This window comes from Trichomonas vaginalis, chromosome I (assembly GCF_026262505.1).
Source record: "Trichomonas vaginalis G3 chromosome I, whole genome shotgun sequence".
Lineage (NCBI taxonomy): Eukaryota > Parabasalia > Trichomonadida > Trichomonadidae > Trichomonas > Trichomonas vaginalis.
Window position 1 is genome coordinate 5,443,610 of NC_067203.1, and position 13,875 is coordinate 5,457,484.

Here is a 13,875-nt window from a genome sequence, read left to right on the forward strand (position 1 = left end):
TTTGCAGGTGAAGTTGGAAACCAAAATCCAGGAACCGCAGGTGCAAGAACAGATATTGCTTTAACAACTGCAATGAAACACGCAGATACTATGTTTGTACTGTTCAGACGAACTATAAATGACTATTCTTGTTTCTACAACCCCGGTATTAAATATCATATAAACATAGATGGCAAATATTATCCAAGAGAAGAATATTCTACAGTTGAGGATATGAGGTCATACAACTTGACATTAGATGCTATGAACTTTAACAACAACTTCACAACAACCATTAACCCTGAAATGCAAAGTTCTATTATGCCATATGTGAAAGTATGGACCATACAGGAAGTCAAAAAACTCAATATACAAATGGAGACCGTTCAAACTTTTGGCTTGGCATTCCATTTGCTGACTCAGAAGACTTTATGGGTGGTATTTCAACTGTTGGTACTGTACAAATACAATATACTGGTGACAGAGACGGTCCATATGAACTGAGAGCAAAGAAGTTTACAAAACCAATAGCACTTTTCACGGAAGATGCTCTTTTGAAGATTCGTTCGATGAAACCTGCTGGGGCTCCTCAGATTGGCATAACGACAGCTTCCATCGAGCAGATTTTGGCAGCAGGTCAGTAAGTTGTTCTTGAACTGACTTCTCTCCGTCAAATATTGACAGTACGCCAGTTTTGACATAATATTGTATTATAAACTTTCCTTTAGAAATATCTGTAAGTTTTTGTTATATTTTTGTCTGCTTCAAGAACTTTCACCATTTCAGTTATACCAACTTTCTTTGCTTTATGAAAATATTTTGGTTCAGCAAAGACTGCTATTCTATAACATTTTCCATTGTTTGTGTAAAGAACTATTCTGTCAATGTATTTGTATTGTTTGTGTGTAAACTTTGTTCTGCTTCAATTCGAAGAGATATCCGAATACGTCCATCTTTTTATTCTAAGTAAAATGTCATTTCCGAAAAATAGAAGCGTAAGTGTTTCAAAAGGTTTAATGGCGGTGGCAGATGTGAAGTTAAATTCACCAACTCAAACAAACAGTCAAAGTGTTATTGTCAATGTCAAAGAAGAGATGTTGAAGTGGGGAAACCATACGAAGACGAAGATGGTATAACAATTGTTCCTGTAAAAGAACAACCAACATACCCTGAAGTTAGCAGAGACTTAAGTTCTGTTGCAGATATTCGAAACGACTACCAACAACTGAAAGACAAACTTCAAACTCAGGAGAAGATTTGTCAAGCTTTAGGTATAATGTTAAACTTGGTCGAACACAACCCTGTAAAAGTGAACTCATATGTCATTGCACCTCATGAAGTTTTGAAAGAACTATTGAAACTTTTGACAGAGGCAGACGATATAAACATCAAAGAAATAGAACCCGACGTTAGTTGCTGTGGTGTTTCATATAATGTCATTGACAAGATATACGTTATGAAAGGAGGTGAAACGTTGAACTTAAAATATAGTTTCCCAGACGTTATAAAAATATTTGACGACCACAACATTTCATTAAAATTTATTTGCTAAGTAAATGGCAGAAGACACAATGGTTTATACTATTACGACTAAAAACCCTGAGTCATATAATTCTATAACAACAAACTTACAAAGTCCTCAAGGACGATATTGTAAACTAACCTTAAACACAATGACGACTAAAGCCTGTTTTGCTCTTTTGACACCAGAAGATTTTATTGTTGTGAATGGTAAAAAATACTCCTTTGAAGATACTTACTCAGATATACCACCAACAGGTTTTGTTGACTTATTTAATACTTTAAGGACGAGTGTAACATGTGCTGCAACTAGAGCAGGTTTCATTATGTTTGGATGTCCGACTGAGTTTACTATAAACAATATGAGCTATAATACAAAACTTATATCTGGTTTTTACTACCAACAGTTTCCTATAACAGGAAAAGGTGTCATACAAGGAATGTCTATTCCATTGACTTTAAGCACACCTATTTTATATATTGTTTCAAACTTAGGTTCAAAGTGTTATTCGAATGTCGACAGAAACTACTATGACCAAAAGATACTTATGCGTATAAATAACACATTCTCTGCTGGTTTGCCTATTGTTCATTCGAATGCAGAGTTTTCAGCTTTAGTGAACTCAAACACTTTGGCAAGTATAAACTTAACCTTAGTTGACGCAAACTTTGTTCCTGTAAAACTTTTATGTCCTATGTATTTGTCAATGACGGCAGAAAGTTTCGAATTGGAAGATGCAACTGGTGAAAGTATTGTATTACAAGAACAACTTCAACAACAAATAGCTCAAGAACAACAAATAGCTCAAGAACAACAAATGCAACAAATAGCTCAAGAATAAAAAAAATATTTTTTTTTATTTTTATAAAAATGTACAGAATAGATGTTTCAGATTTTTATGACTTCCAAGCATTCAGAAATATGTGTCCATTTAGAGACTATAACAAAGCAGTCGAGAATTTGAAACGTTTAGTCATTTATGTCGACTCTGCCCCAGAATGTTATGTTATGAAAGAATGGGATGTAGTCTTTAACAAACCTAAAGCGACAATAGTTTCAGAACAAGAATGTAAACAGAAACTTAAGAAAATAAAAGTTGTACAAGTTGGCATGAAGATGTTAGATGCTTGGGATATCTTATTGTCAAAGTTAGAAGATTTTTCAGTTCGTGGTATAAAGTTCTATACACCTTCTCCAAACTTCTATTCTATCTTCACTGGATATAAATACGAACAAGTAGAATGGAAAGAAAATATTATAGAAGCTTGGTTAGACCATGTCAAAGAAATTATATGCAATGGAAACGAAAAGTTTATGAGTATATCTTATGTTGGTTTGCAAACATCTTACAACATCCAAGTGCTAAAATGAAACTGCTCTCATTATAATTGGAAAACAAGGAACTGGTAAGAACACTTTCTTTACAGATATCTTATGCAAACTGTTAGGGCTATTCGAACCCTAATATGACAAACTTAGAAAACATCTGCGGTAAATTTAACTCTTCATAGAGAATATGAAACTTATAGTATGTAACGAACTTCAAAGTATAGATACAACAAAAGTTTTAAACTCAGATGCTTTGAAGAGTCTTATAACAGACAAAGTTGGAGTTGTTGAAAGAAAATATAAAGACCAAAGAGTTTGTGAAAATGTTGCAAATTTCATTATGGTTTCAAACAATGCTGTTCCGATGAAGTTAGAAAGTTCTGACAGAAGATATGTAGTTGTCAGAACGTCAGAAGCTCATATGCAAGATACAGAATATTTTGACGACTTAGCAGAAACTTTGACATCTGACTTTTACAACCACTTGTTCTCATATTTCATGACATTAGATATTTCAAAGTTCAATCCAAGACAAATTCCACATACCGAAGAGAGACAAACATTGTTAGAAGCAAACAAGAGTGTATATGAACTGTTCATAGATGAAACTGACTTTGAGTGTTTAGATGAAAGGTCATTGTACGATTCGTATAAACAATATTGTCAAGAGTATGGTTATATGACAGCGTCTAAACGAACATTCTTGGCAAATGTCAAAAGTCTTTTAGATGTTCAGAATGGTGTATATACAAAGAAAAATTTTTCTGAGTAAATTTTAAAAAAAATATTTTTTTATCCGATAGAAAAGATGACAAAATTCATCTCAGTAAACAAGTACATGTCAGGACTTAAAGAAGAACTAGACCCATTCACATATTTGAATGTTTACTTCTACCATTTTGAAAAGTCTTCATTCAGCAAAGTTTGGAACATCGAACCAGTTAAGTTTGCTGTTGTGACTAAAAATGGTGCGAAATTTGAAGACTTAGACATAGAAGGTTTGTTAGCAGTCAAAGAAAGTTTTGACAGAAGGTTCTCAAAACTCGAAGAAGGTAAAGCATACAAACTTGTTATACCTTATGAACCAAAGAAAGCAGACGGCTATGAATATTATGAGTCTAAAGTTGTAGAAGTTCAAGGTAAATTGGGTAAAAAGATTTTAGAGTCTAAGCCAGTGTTTGCTCCTAAAGAGGAAGAGAACATTGACATTGACCCAGAAATGTTCTAAAAATAAAATTTTATTTTTACATGTCAAATTTCTTTTTCTCTGGAACTGGTTCAGGTTCTTTCTTCTCTTCTTCTACTTTCTTTTCTTTCTTTTCTCTCTCTTCTTTTCTGGTGGAGTTATGTCAAACTTCTCAGAACCATATTTTTGTAAAAGTTCTTTGTCCTTTAATAGCTCTTCTATTCTGTTTTCTATTTCATCTTCAAGAACAGTGCATGTGTCTTCTTTGCATTCTAAGAAGTTTTGTTGGACTTCATCTCTCCAAGAGGCGTCATCTCTGTCAACAAGTCTGTCATTGACAAATTTTAAGACTGCTCTGCTTAATGTTTTATGGTTCTTGTCATATTCCCAGAAACAGAACTTTAGAACAAATTCACCTTTCTTGTTTACACTATGTAAGATTTTATGGTCGACAGATGTTTTGCTGTCGAAAAGCTTGTCTCGAATATAGATGGCGAAATCACTAGACATTTTCTAAAAGATAAAAATTTTAATTTTTCTAAAAATATGTTAGAAAAAAAGTTTGCTGACATTGACAAGAAATTTGAGAATGTTTTAAACAAGAACAAGAGGAAGTTGGAAAATGCTCAGATAAAGCCTATACATGACAAGTTCTTATTTGCTCAGAATGGTATAACAGGTCTAATTGCACCGCCTGGGTCGGGTAAGACTTTCACTTATCTTAAAATGGCTGCACAACAACAAGAACTAGATGAGAAGAACCCATTCTATGAGTTAGTTGTCATTTGTAGTACTTCTGGTCAATTTGACCAAACCGTCAATTCGTTCAAAGATATTATAAAAAAGTCTAAGTTAGTATGTATAAAAGACTCTGAGTTGTTAGATTGGATAAAGAAGTACCAAAGAAGAGTTTTGAAGTACAATGCTATAAATGAGTATATAAATTCGAAGTTTAAAGACCCAAATGAGGAAATGCAGAGAATATTAGAGAAGAAACACTTCAGAAACAAACAGAAAGAGATAGAATACATTTCGAAGAAATTGCAATCTTACGATTGGAAGACATACCCTCATAGGTGTCTTCTTATCTTAGATGACTTTGCTTCTCATCCTTTGTTAAAGAACAGAGAACAAGATATGTGTCGAATTCTTAAGAAGCTCAGACACTTTAACATCTCTGTTGTCATTTGTGTACAGACAGCCAAGAGTTTAAGTAAGGATGTAAAGAGAATACTTACTGATATTATACTTTTCCCCGGATTGTCCGAAGACGATTTCATGGAACTTATGAAAGAGTCCATGGCAGGTAAGTTTGACAGACATGAACTATGGGAGAAGTACAAAGTCATACAAGACCCTCATACTTCTTTCAGAATTCACATCTACGCGAACAAAGTTCAAATTGTAAAAAGTCAAGCTTGAAAAATCTAAGTGTTTAGTCTTAGTAAGATGGTAGCTTCTTAAAGCAAATACCATTGCTGAGTTTTATGTACGTGAAGAGAAGTACAATGAATTCAATTACGAGTACAATTGCAATGACAACTAAGGCAACTATTTTTGTCTTTTGCCAGCAAGGGTACTTCTTCTCTTCCAATGGTTCGGCAGAACTATACTCACTCATGAGAAATGCCAAAACGGTTTAATAGAAAAAGTGAAAGTTATTCTTCATTTTTTTGTATAAAAGATATGATTTTAGGGATTTTTTTGACGAAGTGCAAAAGTTCTCTTCGTAAAAAAATAACAGTTATATAATGAAAAAGTGTCATTTTTTTACGATTTCAGGGATTTTTTTGACGAAGTGCAAAAGTTCTCTTCGTAAAAAAATAACAGTTATATAATGAAAAAGTGTCATTTTTTCATGTCCGAAGACTCGAAGGTGCAACACTTCCAAAATACCGACGAACTCAGAAGAGCAGCATGGCAGTATCTTCTTGACAACTTCTTTGAGTTCTCCAGGTACACCTTGGAAAATGCTGAAGAACTCCGACACAGAGAATTTGGAGAAATTGCACTCCAATACTACCTTGACAAACAAAGGGTAAACAAAGGGTAAACAAAGGGTAAAATAAGACTAAAAACTTAACGTTTAAAAAGTGACATTTTTAATGAGCTCCGAGTCACCGAGAAAACTTGGTCAGATGTTAGCAGCTTACTTCCCTGAGGAGGATGGAAGCGTTACATACGTAAGGTTCAAAAACAACGAACCTGGAATTGCGTACCAAATTCGCAATTACATGACCATGGAAGAGTACGAAAGGCTCCTACAAGAGAAACCAGCTCTAAACAACTCAGAAAAGAAAGAATAAAAAGTTTAACTCGTAATTGTTTATTTTTTTTACTTGTATGGGCAAGCTGCAAGAATGAAGTCGACTATCTCAGTCTTTGTCTTGACGAGCTGGACGGCTCTTGCGAGTACGTCTGTTTTGCGGTCTCCAGCTGGTGTCTGACCTTCGTAATTGCGCATGTTCTTGAGAGCTCCAACTGTAAATGATTGTAGGATGAAGAGTCTCTCAGACTGCTTGAGGTAGTCTTCACGGTCACGAACCGAATCTGTGGTACGAGTCGAATCGGTCGATTTGAGGGAAGAGACTGAAAGCCTGTCATCTTCCATTGGAGCTGTAGCATACTCTTTGCGTAAGCGGTTCAGACCTTCTTCGAAGTCTTGGTCTCTCTTCGATTGAGATTGGAATTGGAATTGCTGGGGTGGAGCTTGCTGGGATGGAGCTTGCTGGGGTGGAGCTTGCTGAGATTGGAATTGCTGGGGTGGAGCTTGCTGGAACATCCAAGGGTTGGGGAAGTAAGGCATAGGTTGAGGAGGAGGGTAGTTCGGGAAGCCTTGTGGTGGGTAGTAACATTGAGGTGGAAATTGGTAGTAATTTGGTGGAGGTACTTGCTGGAACTGAGGTGCAGGGGCTGGTGCTTTAGGTTCTGTAGCTTTCGGTACTTCTGGCTTTGGAAGGCATTCAGGAAGAGGAACGTCAGTCATCCGTTTGTGTCCTGTCGGAAGGAAAATTTTTTCCTGTCGGATGGAAGGACTCGGAATGCCAGAAGGAAGAACTTTTCCTGAAGTTCGACCAAAAAGTTCTCAATTTTCGAAAATTTGAATGGTTTACGGACGGACAACTGGAAAATTTTTTCCTGTCGGAAGGAAAAATTTTTCCCTTTGTCCGGAAAAAATTTTCCAGTTGTCGGGAAAATATTTTCCTGTCGGATGGAAGGACTCGGAATGCCAGAAGGATTTGACGAGGCAGTTTACCTTATAGAGATAAATGAAGTTGTTAAGCAGTACTTGCGCAAGGTAATGAAGCCCAAGGTCAAGTTCACCAGTATTTCTGGAAGGTCTACACTTCAGCTCGAGACTTCGACTGGAATTCCAATTCAAATACCAGACGGGACAGCCTACGATGGCATAAAGGACGCCAAAAGAGAAGCTCTTGTTAAGTTCCTAAACAAACGTCCTTGGATAAAAATACCAAACAAGGAGAACCCCCTACCCCATATGAAATTGGCAATTCAGTCTCTCCTTCACTTCTCGGGTCAGCCGTTCTACATAACCTGTGAAGGCGACATTCAGCCAGTTCTTCAGCCAGTTCAGTAAACATCTCATTTTAACTTCACTTTTTTTATGTTTTTACGCATGTGAAGAAGAAGCCTTCTGGTAAGTTTCTTATAGCCATATACATGGCACGCTTTGAGTAAAAACATTTTTTGAATGAAGCAAGTTAAATTCGTCCCACACCAATCTCAATGGACCGATGAAGAGTTTCAAGCTATGGTTGAAGACGTTGAGAACGACATAGACGGCGAACTTGAAGGAGCTCAAATCACAATTGCAACCAAAATTGCAGGAGTCAAGGAACAGATAGCTCCACTTAAAGCTACCAAAGCTACTCTTGACCTCATGGATAGTTACCGTTTAGATGTCAAGAGTGGAATAAGACAATTAAAATTAAAACTTCTAAACTACGAAGCTATACTCCAAAAGTTAGCAGAAATGAGAAGACTTTACCAGAGCTACTTACATGTAAGGGACTTACCTTCAAGCAGTCCGACCAAAGATGAATTTTCTGACATTGTCCCAATTTTGTCCGAAAGTCAGCTCAGATGTTTCGAACTGCTCCCAACATATCCGGAATATGAACGTTTGCCTGAACTCTTTCACAATCTCAAAAAACGTTTTTTGGTTCTCATGTTCCAAACTTTTATCGGAAGAGACAACAAACGTTCAGAAGAAGAACAAGATATTATTTTAAACTTGTTGTATGACTTAACCGTCATAACAAGCTTTTTGAAGTAAAACCGTCATTCTCAAACCACTTCATTTTTTCGATGTCCGAACAAGCACCGAAGCCAAACTCAATGGCAGATGTCCTTTCAAGGTTGTCAGACAAGCGCCCAGTTCAAATTCAAATTGCCCAATTGAACGCTCATCTGTCAAACACCATTAAGACTCTCCAAAGTAGTCTTATGGAAGAGATAACCAATCTCAAAGTCGAAGTCCTCACGAACCAAGCTTCCAATAAGAAAGTCCTGAACGATTTCGCGGAAACCTTGCGCCAATACAACATAGAGAACCAAAACCTTGCCCAACTCATCTACCGTTTCTTCGAAGAGATTGACACCATCTGGGCGGCACTCGGAAAGGACAGAACCTCCAACACCGTAATTCGTGAGTACCAAATTCAAGAAGGAATTTTCGAGGAAGAAGAGGAAGAAGAGGAAGAAGAGAAACACGAAGAAGAAGGGAATGGGCAACCCTTGTTGCCGATGACGCTTATGAAATTTCCCAACCCTACCCATACAAAATCCGCAACAAGGAGACCGGCAAGGTTCTTACCCCAGTCCTCAACAACTTGGGACACTTGAACCTTACCCTTCGAAATTACGGTTCAATTTCCATGGGAAGCTTGTCGGTATGCAATGGGTTCCAAATCCAACAAGAAGACGAGGGTCAGACACATTGACGGTGACAAGCTCAACAACCGTAAGGAGAACCTCGAGTGGTTCTAAGAGTAAAAAAATTTTATTTTAGGGGGAAACCCCGAGTAAATTTAGGTGTTTAGTTCATTAAGTAGGTTAAATTAAGGGTAATTTGGACAATTAGCTCCCGACCTCTGAATTGGGCTCTTTCGTTATCTTCCCAGTTGCGTAGGAGGTCGTCCCAGAGGAGTTGGTAGAATTGCCAATCCAAGGACGATTTGTCCTCCCAAGCATTGAGGATGTACTGCTCGTAGAGTCTCATGACCTCTGCCTTGCACCAGACACCCTCTCCCTTGGAACGTAAGGCTTCTTCGAGGTGCTCGAATGCGATTGGCTGCTTGACCATCCGAAATGACACTTTTTGTCCGTTTGGTCAATGTTCGTGTCTCGTGCCATAGTCGACGAAAATACAGACAAACAGGTTATATATGAGTTTGAGACCAAGAATGGTGTAACTCGACCTGTCCGATTCAAAGACTCCGAGGGCGACCATGAAATTAAACGGAAATTAGCTAGGAAGGAATATAAAATGGACTGGTTGCCACCACCTCCACCTCCACCACCTTTACCTGTTCCTCAAGTAAATAAGCCTTTCCCGTTCCCAAGAATTCCCACATTTTAATTCAAATTCGAATAAAAATTTTTTATTTCATGCAATGTTTAACTATTTCACCATCTTCTTTAACACCCCAGTACTTACGCTTGGAGAGGACATGAACTTCGGTGAAAATTTTGTCCAATTTGAATTGACCCATCTTCTCACCGACCACCCATTTCAATGAGTTTGTTGTACCTTCTTCGTTCGTCATGAGTGCGTCAATGTTCTCATAGTAAACCTTGACTTTCGATTTGACTTCGAGAAGAACTCATTGTAGTTGTCAAGGACTGCCTTTGCGAACTGAGGGTAAGACCAATGTTCGACAATAGGTTTTAATGTGGTTACTAAGCCACTTTGACCTTGAGTGAATTCGTACTTCAAAACAAAAGGAGAAAACCTTTCAACAAAGTTGTCGACCTTCTCATAATGTTTACTCTTCATCTCTTGAGGTTTCTTAATGGAATATCCCCATGTCGAATTCATAAGCAATTTGAGTGTCATTGCAAGTTTGGGGTTTGAAGCTTTCCTAATATCATACAGTTGTTGTATGACTTTTCCAACTGTATAGTTCCTTCCCGGGAACTCACCATCTTCGTTTGGAATTCCAGTCGGAATATATTGGACAAACCTCATGTATGCAGCGTTAAGGTCGACATAGTATATCTTTTCATCTGAGTCGAACTTGTCGCAACCAATTGGTCCAGTTTGTGGAAATTCAAGTGAGTCTCTTATCTTCTGAGAAACTTCTCCTGTTATCTCATAAACATCGTCGAAGCAACCTGTTTCATATAAAACCTTCTGACCTAACTCAGATGCTCTCCAATACAATTTGACGTCAATTGGATGTCTCAATGGAAGTTTGTTTATAGCATCTTGAAGTTCTTGCAACCTCATTGGAAGTTCTTCTGGTTCAGGTTGGTATCCGAACAATCCAACTCCTTGTGGAATTGTGTACTTCTTTTGTACTAGAACTTTGTCTGGAACAACTTTTGGTCTTGCTAACATGAAAAGTTTGTTTCGTCTTTTGGTACAAAAGTTTCTGTCAGCTTGTCATCTGGAATTGGTTCCAACAAACCTTTCTCGAAAAGAATGTTTACAGCTCTGACAATGTTGCACTTGCCTTTTCCGAACAATGGGTTTGTAAGACTTTCGTTCAACATGAAGTGGTTGTGGACAATTACAATCTTCAACCATGGTAATTTGTCAACAACATAGTCGTCATGTGAAGAACCTTTAGCTGTAGGTATGTTGACTCGGATATTGACATTTGCCAACGGTGCAATTTTTGCCAATTGACCTCTGAGAATGTACCTTGTCTTCACACATGACTCAAGATACTTCATCTTCTCATCTGTAACAAGACCAGAGTTCCTGAGACATGTAAGAATGCAAGGTTCATTGACAATTGTTTCAATTGAATTGTAAATTCCATACCTTGTCAAGTCAATGTCAGACTTATTTCTGAACGGGAAGTATCCAGCATGTTGTCTGACTGCTTGAGGGTTAGGTTGGTACCATTCGAACTTGACACTTGCAATTCCTTCAATTGCATTCAAAATGTCTGAGTCGGAGTCAACCATTTGTTCTCTCTTTGTAGTCTTGAAAGCGTCAAGAAGTTTTGCGGCTGTTTGTTCATTGCCATGTGCATAGTAAATGTGACCATCCAAATCTGTTATGGTCAATCTGAGATTGTGTCCTTTCTTATTTCCGTCTTGTATGGCAGCAAGTACTCCCATGAAGCCTTCTTTGTTCTTTCCTTCGTCAAAGTTTACTGTAAAGGTTCGACCAGATGTAATTTGACTTCTAACTTCACGGTACTTCTCATATGCATATCTTGTTCTTTCCATGGGAGCATGTGTGTCTTCACCTTTTCCTTTTTTCCTTCTCAAAGGATGCAATTGTTCGTCATGTTTCCAGTAGAATCTGGCAAAGCCGTCGTGTCCTTCAACTTGAGGTTCACTAACATCGAAAGGCATGTCCATAAGACGTTCTTCTTCTAACCTCTCTAGTCTGTTTGGATAATTTGCACGTGCTGTTTCCAAATCCATTTCGTAGCGAAGACCAGACAATTTGTCATAGACTTTTATGGGTCTTCCCTTCCTATATTTAAACTTCTTCGAAACTCTCCAACCATATCTTTGCAACTCTGCTTTTATTCTAGCAGATTTTCTATCCATTCTATATGGGGGCATTTTTATAAAAATAAAAAAATATTTTTTTCTTTACTTTACATAACCGCCTGCTGCCATAAGTCTTTGACGCCAACCCATACCAGCTAATGAAGGTTGACTTGGTTTAGTTTCCAAACTAAACTTTGGTTTTGGTTTATCTTCAGTTTTTGGTTTTTCTTCTTCTATCGGTTTTTCGTCACTTTTCGGTTCCTCTGACTTTACTTCACTTGCAGGAACAGTTGTGTCGTCAACATCTTCATAAATATCATATGCCATTTGTTTTTGTTTTCCTTTCAACTTTTTGTGTTTGTTGTAAAGTTTAGAATATTTCGACTCTAAGTCAATGAGATGTTCTATAATGAACTGTTGGTCAGTGAAGTAAACTTTTCCATCTGTTGTCTCGAAAGCTCCTTCAGACTTCAATATTTTATTTGTGAGAGTCTGTTTCTTTTTTGAGATACTAGCCGTTCCATTTTTATGAAAAGTGACTTTGTAGTTAGGGTTTGTATTTCCAGACCTGGCACTTTCTATTATTGAATTTTTCTCTTCATCTGTAAGTTCTTTGACAGGTTTTGACAATGGTTCTGAACTTTTTGTTTGTGGTGTCAAATCTACCGTTTCAACTTCTTCGGTCATTTCATCTCAGTAAAAATTTTAGTTTGGTTTGTTTTCAACTGGTTGTTTGTTTTTTAAGTCGGTCTAAAACTTCCTGAGGTATAGGAAGAACTTGACAAACACGTTGTGTAACTGCTGGAAGCCGACAAATCCATCTTGAACCCATTTGTCTCAATGCTGTATTGTTCATTTCATCTCAGTAAAAAACTTTACATTCCCCACGTTTGAGGTGGTTGCGGTTGGTTATTGTTTACCCACTGTTGTGCATGGTTATATCCTCTGTTAAAGAATCTTTCACCTTGGTCCATATAGTGTCCTGCTTGGTTATAGTAGTCATTTGCTTTGTTATAATAGTTTCCTGCTTGTCTTCCTACATTGTCCATCCATCCTTGAACTTTTCCTCTTGTTTCAGGATTTGGAATAAGATTTGTTGCATCTCGTGCTACATCCCAACCTTTCTGTACAGTTTGTATAATAGGTTGTGCTTTCTCTTTAAGTATACCTAATGTACTCAAAATCTTCCTTCCAACTCCAAATACACCTCTGGCTATTGTTCCCACTGCGGGTAAAAATCTGGATGCAACTCCTGCTAACGCGCCAAATAAACCCATTTCTTATGGGTTAAAAAATGACGAATCCAAACAAGGACCCCTATGTTTCTAAAGCGACAAAGAAAGCACTCATGGTAAAAATCTTTAGTTCAACACCAAATGCTTGGTTTATGGATATCTTGGAAAACATTCCGAGGTATAGAGAAGATGGACCACCATACTGGCTAATATTTGTCGGTCAAAACACAAGATACTGTGAAGCCATACCATTACAGTCCAAAAATATTTTTATATCTTAGCAGCTTTGACAATATTCGTTGACAAATACCATCCAACAAAACTGACATCTGACTGTGAAAGTTCTTTCAAATCAGATGATATTAAAAACTATCTGCGTTCAAAAAATGTAAACCAATATTTCATTGTCGACCAAAACCATTCTGCTCTTGGTGTCATTGACGGTTGTATAAAAATGTTAAGAGACTTAAACCAACCACAAGGTGGTGAAGCAAATGAAATGTCATATGACGACAAATATAGACACTTCTCCATGGCAAAGATGAGACAAGTTTTAAATATTTACAATAGCCGTAAACAAAAAGGTTTGGGAAACCACTCCCCCGAAGAAATGAAAAACAACCCTGACTTAGAGAAAGACTATATATTTAATAATTTAGTCAAAAGAGACAAACAAGAAAGAATGCCGGGCTTCAAACTTCAGAAAGGTGACAAAGTAAAAATAGAAATACCTAAACGCGACCCATATGAAAATACTATTGACTATGACAACAATGGGAACCGACAGGTACTCACATTCGTGTTCGTAAAAATAGAAGAAAGTATACAAGAGAATATTATGAAGTTTTAGGCAAACATGGCAAAATGTACACACTGCAAGCAGAAGATAAAACTACTATTGCCAGACCTCGTTTCAAACTTGTCAA

General features: G+C 37.2%; 13 protein-coding genes and 5 pseudogenes across 18 annotated transcripts, besides 1 other annotated feature; 11 read left to right on the forward strand and 7 right to left on the reverse strand.

Annotated features, from left to right (window-relative positions):
• Positions 1 to 13,875: part of a mobile genetic element that runs on past both edges of the window.
• On the forward strand, positions 1,536 to 2,342 carry TVAGG3_0934300 (uncharacterized protein; the record flags this gene model as incomplete). The annotated part of the gene is made up of 1 exon (XM_051252723.1): positions 1,536 to 2,342. One exon carries the CDS (start codon positions 1,536 to 1,538, stop codon positions 2,340 to 2,342), a length of 807 nt encoding a protein of 268 aa, XP_051078297.1.
• Positions 2,372 to 3,012, forward strand: TVAGG3_0934310 (annotated as a pseudogene). The gene has a single exon. A coding segment is annotated over exon 1 (641 nt).
• On the forward strand, positions 3,639 to 4,058 carry TVAGG3_0934320 (protein of unknown function, DUF4108 family; the record flags this gene model as incomplete). Its single annotated transcript, XM_051252724.1, has 1 exon — positions 3,639 to 4,058. One exon carries the CDS (start codon positions 3,639 to 3,641, stop codon positions 4,056 to 4,058), a length of 420 nt encoding a protein of 139 aa, XP_051078298.1.
• Positions 4,175 to 4,526, reverse strand: TVAGG3_0934330 (uncharacterized protein; the record flags this gene model as incomplete). The annotated part of the gene is made up of 1 exon (XM_051252725.1): positions 4,175 to 4,526. A coding segment is annotated over one exon (352 nt), but the record flags the coding sequence as incomplete, so codon positions are not given.
• On the forward strand, positions 4,563 to 5,289 carry TVAGG3_0934340 (protein of unknown function, DUF4106 family; the record flags this gene model as incomplete). The annotated part of the gene is made up of 1 exon (XM_051252726.1): positions 4,563 to 5,289. A coding segment is annotated over one exon (727 nt), but the record flags the coding sequence as incomplete, so codon positions are not given.
• TVAGG3_0934350 (uncharacterized protein) lies at positions 6,122 to 6,322 on the forward strand (the record flags this gene model as incomplete). Its single annotated transcript, XM_051252727.1, has 1 exon — positions 6,122 to 6,322. The coding sequence occupies one exon, from the start codon at positions 6,122 to 6,124 to the stop codon at positions 6,320 to 6,322; it is 201 nt and encodes a 66-aa protein (XP_051078301.1).
• Positions 6,352 to 7,002, reverse strand: TVAGG3_0934360 (uncharacterized protein; the record flags this gene model as incomplete). Its single annotated transcript, XM_051252728.1, has 1 exon — positions 6,352 to 7,002. The coding sequence occupies one exon, from the start codon at positions 7,000 to 7,002 to the stop codon at positions 6,352 to 6,354; it is 651 nt and encodes a 216-aa protein (XP_051078302.1).
• On the forward strand, positions 7,228 to 7,614 carry TVAGG3_0934370 (uncharacterized protein; the record flags this gene model as incomplete). Its single annotated transcript, XM_051252729.1, has 1 exon — positions 7,228 to 7,614. The coding sequence occupies one exon, from the start codon at positions 7,228 to 7,230 to the stop codon at positions 7,612 to 7,614; it is 387 nt and encodes a 128-aa protein (XP_051078303.1).
• TVAGG3_0934380 (uncharacterized protein) lies at positions 7,729 to 8,078 on the forward strand (the record flags this gene model as incomplete). Its single annotated transcript, XM_051252730.1, has 1 exon — positions 7,729 to 8,078. A coding segment is annotated over one exon (350 nt), but the record flags the coding sequence as incomplete, so codon positions are not given.
• Positions 8,346 to 8,685, forward strand: TVAGG3_0934390 (uncharacterized protein; the record flags this gene model as incomplete). The annotated part of the gene is made up of 1 exon (XM_051252731.1): positions 8,346 to 8,685. A coding segment is annotated over one exon (340 nt), but the record flags the coding sequence as incomplete, so codon positions are not given.
• On the forward strand, positions 8,691 to 9,026 carry TVAGG3_0934400 (annotated as a pseudogene). The gene has a single exon. A coding segment is annotated over exon 1 (336 nt).
• TVAGG3_0934410 (uncharacterized protein) lies at positions 9,076 to 9,342 on the reverse strand (the record flags this gene model as incomplete). The annotated part of the gene is made up of 1 exon (XM_051252732.1): positions 9,076 to 9,342. The coding sequence occupies one exon, from the start codon at positions 9,340 to 9,342 to the stop codon at positions 9,076 to 9,078; it is 267 nt and encodes an 88-aa protein (XP_051078306.1).
• Positions 9,373 to 9,618, forward strand: TVAGG3_0934420 (uncharacterized protein; the record flags this gene model as incomplete). Its single annotated transcript, XM_051252733.1, has 1 exon — positions 9,373 to 9,618. One exon carries the CDS (start codon positions 9,373 to 9,375, stop codon positions 9,616 to 9,618), a length of 246 nt encoding a protein of 81 aa, XP_051078307.1.
• TVAGG3_0934430 lies at positions 9,641 to 9,937 on the reverse strand (annotated as a pseudogene). The gene has a single exon. A coding segment is annotated over exon 1 (297 nt).
• Positions 10,012 to 11,330, reverse strand: TVAGG3_0934440 (annotated as a pseudogene). Its single transcript has one exon. A coding segment is annotated over exon 1 (1,319 nt).
• On the reverse strand, positions 11,817 to 12,401 carry TVAGG3_0934450 (phage tail repeat-like family; the record flags this gene model as incomplete). Its single annotated transcript, XM_051252734.1, has 1 exon — positions 11,817 to 12,401. One exon carries the CDS (start codon positions 12,399 to 12,401, stop codon positions 11,817 to 11,819), a length of 585 nt encoding a protein of 194 aa, XP_051078308.1.
• TVAGG3_0934460 (uncharacterized protein) lies at positions 12,590 to 12,991 on the reverse strand (the record flags this gene model as incomplete). Its single annotated transcript, XM_051252735.1, has 1 exon — positions 12,590 to 12,991. One exon carries the CDS (start codon positions 12,989 to 12,991, stop codon positions 12,590 to 12,592), a length of 402 nt encoding a protein of 133 aa, XP_051078309.1.
• TVAGG3_0934470 lies at positions 13,102 to 13,736 on the forward strand (annotated as a pseudogene). Its single transcript has one exon. A coding segment is annotated over exon 1 (635 nt).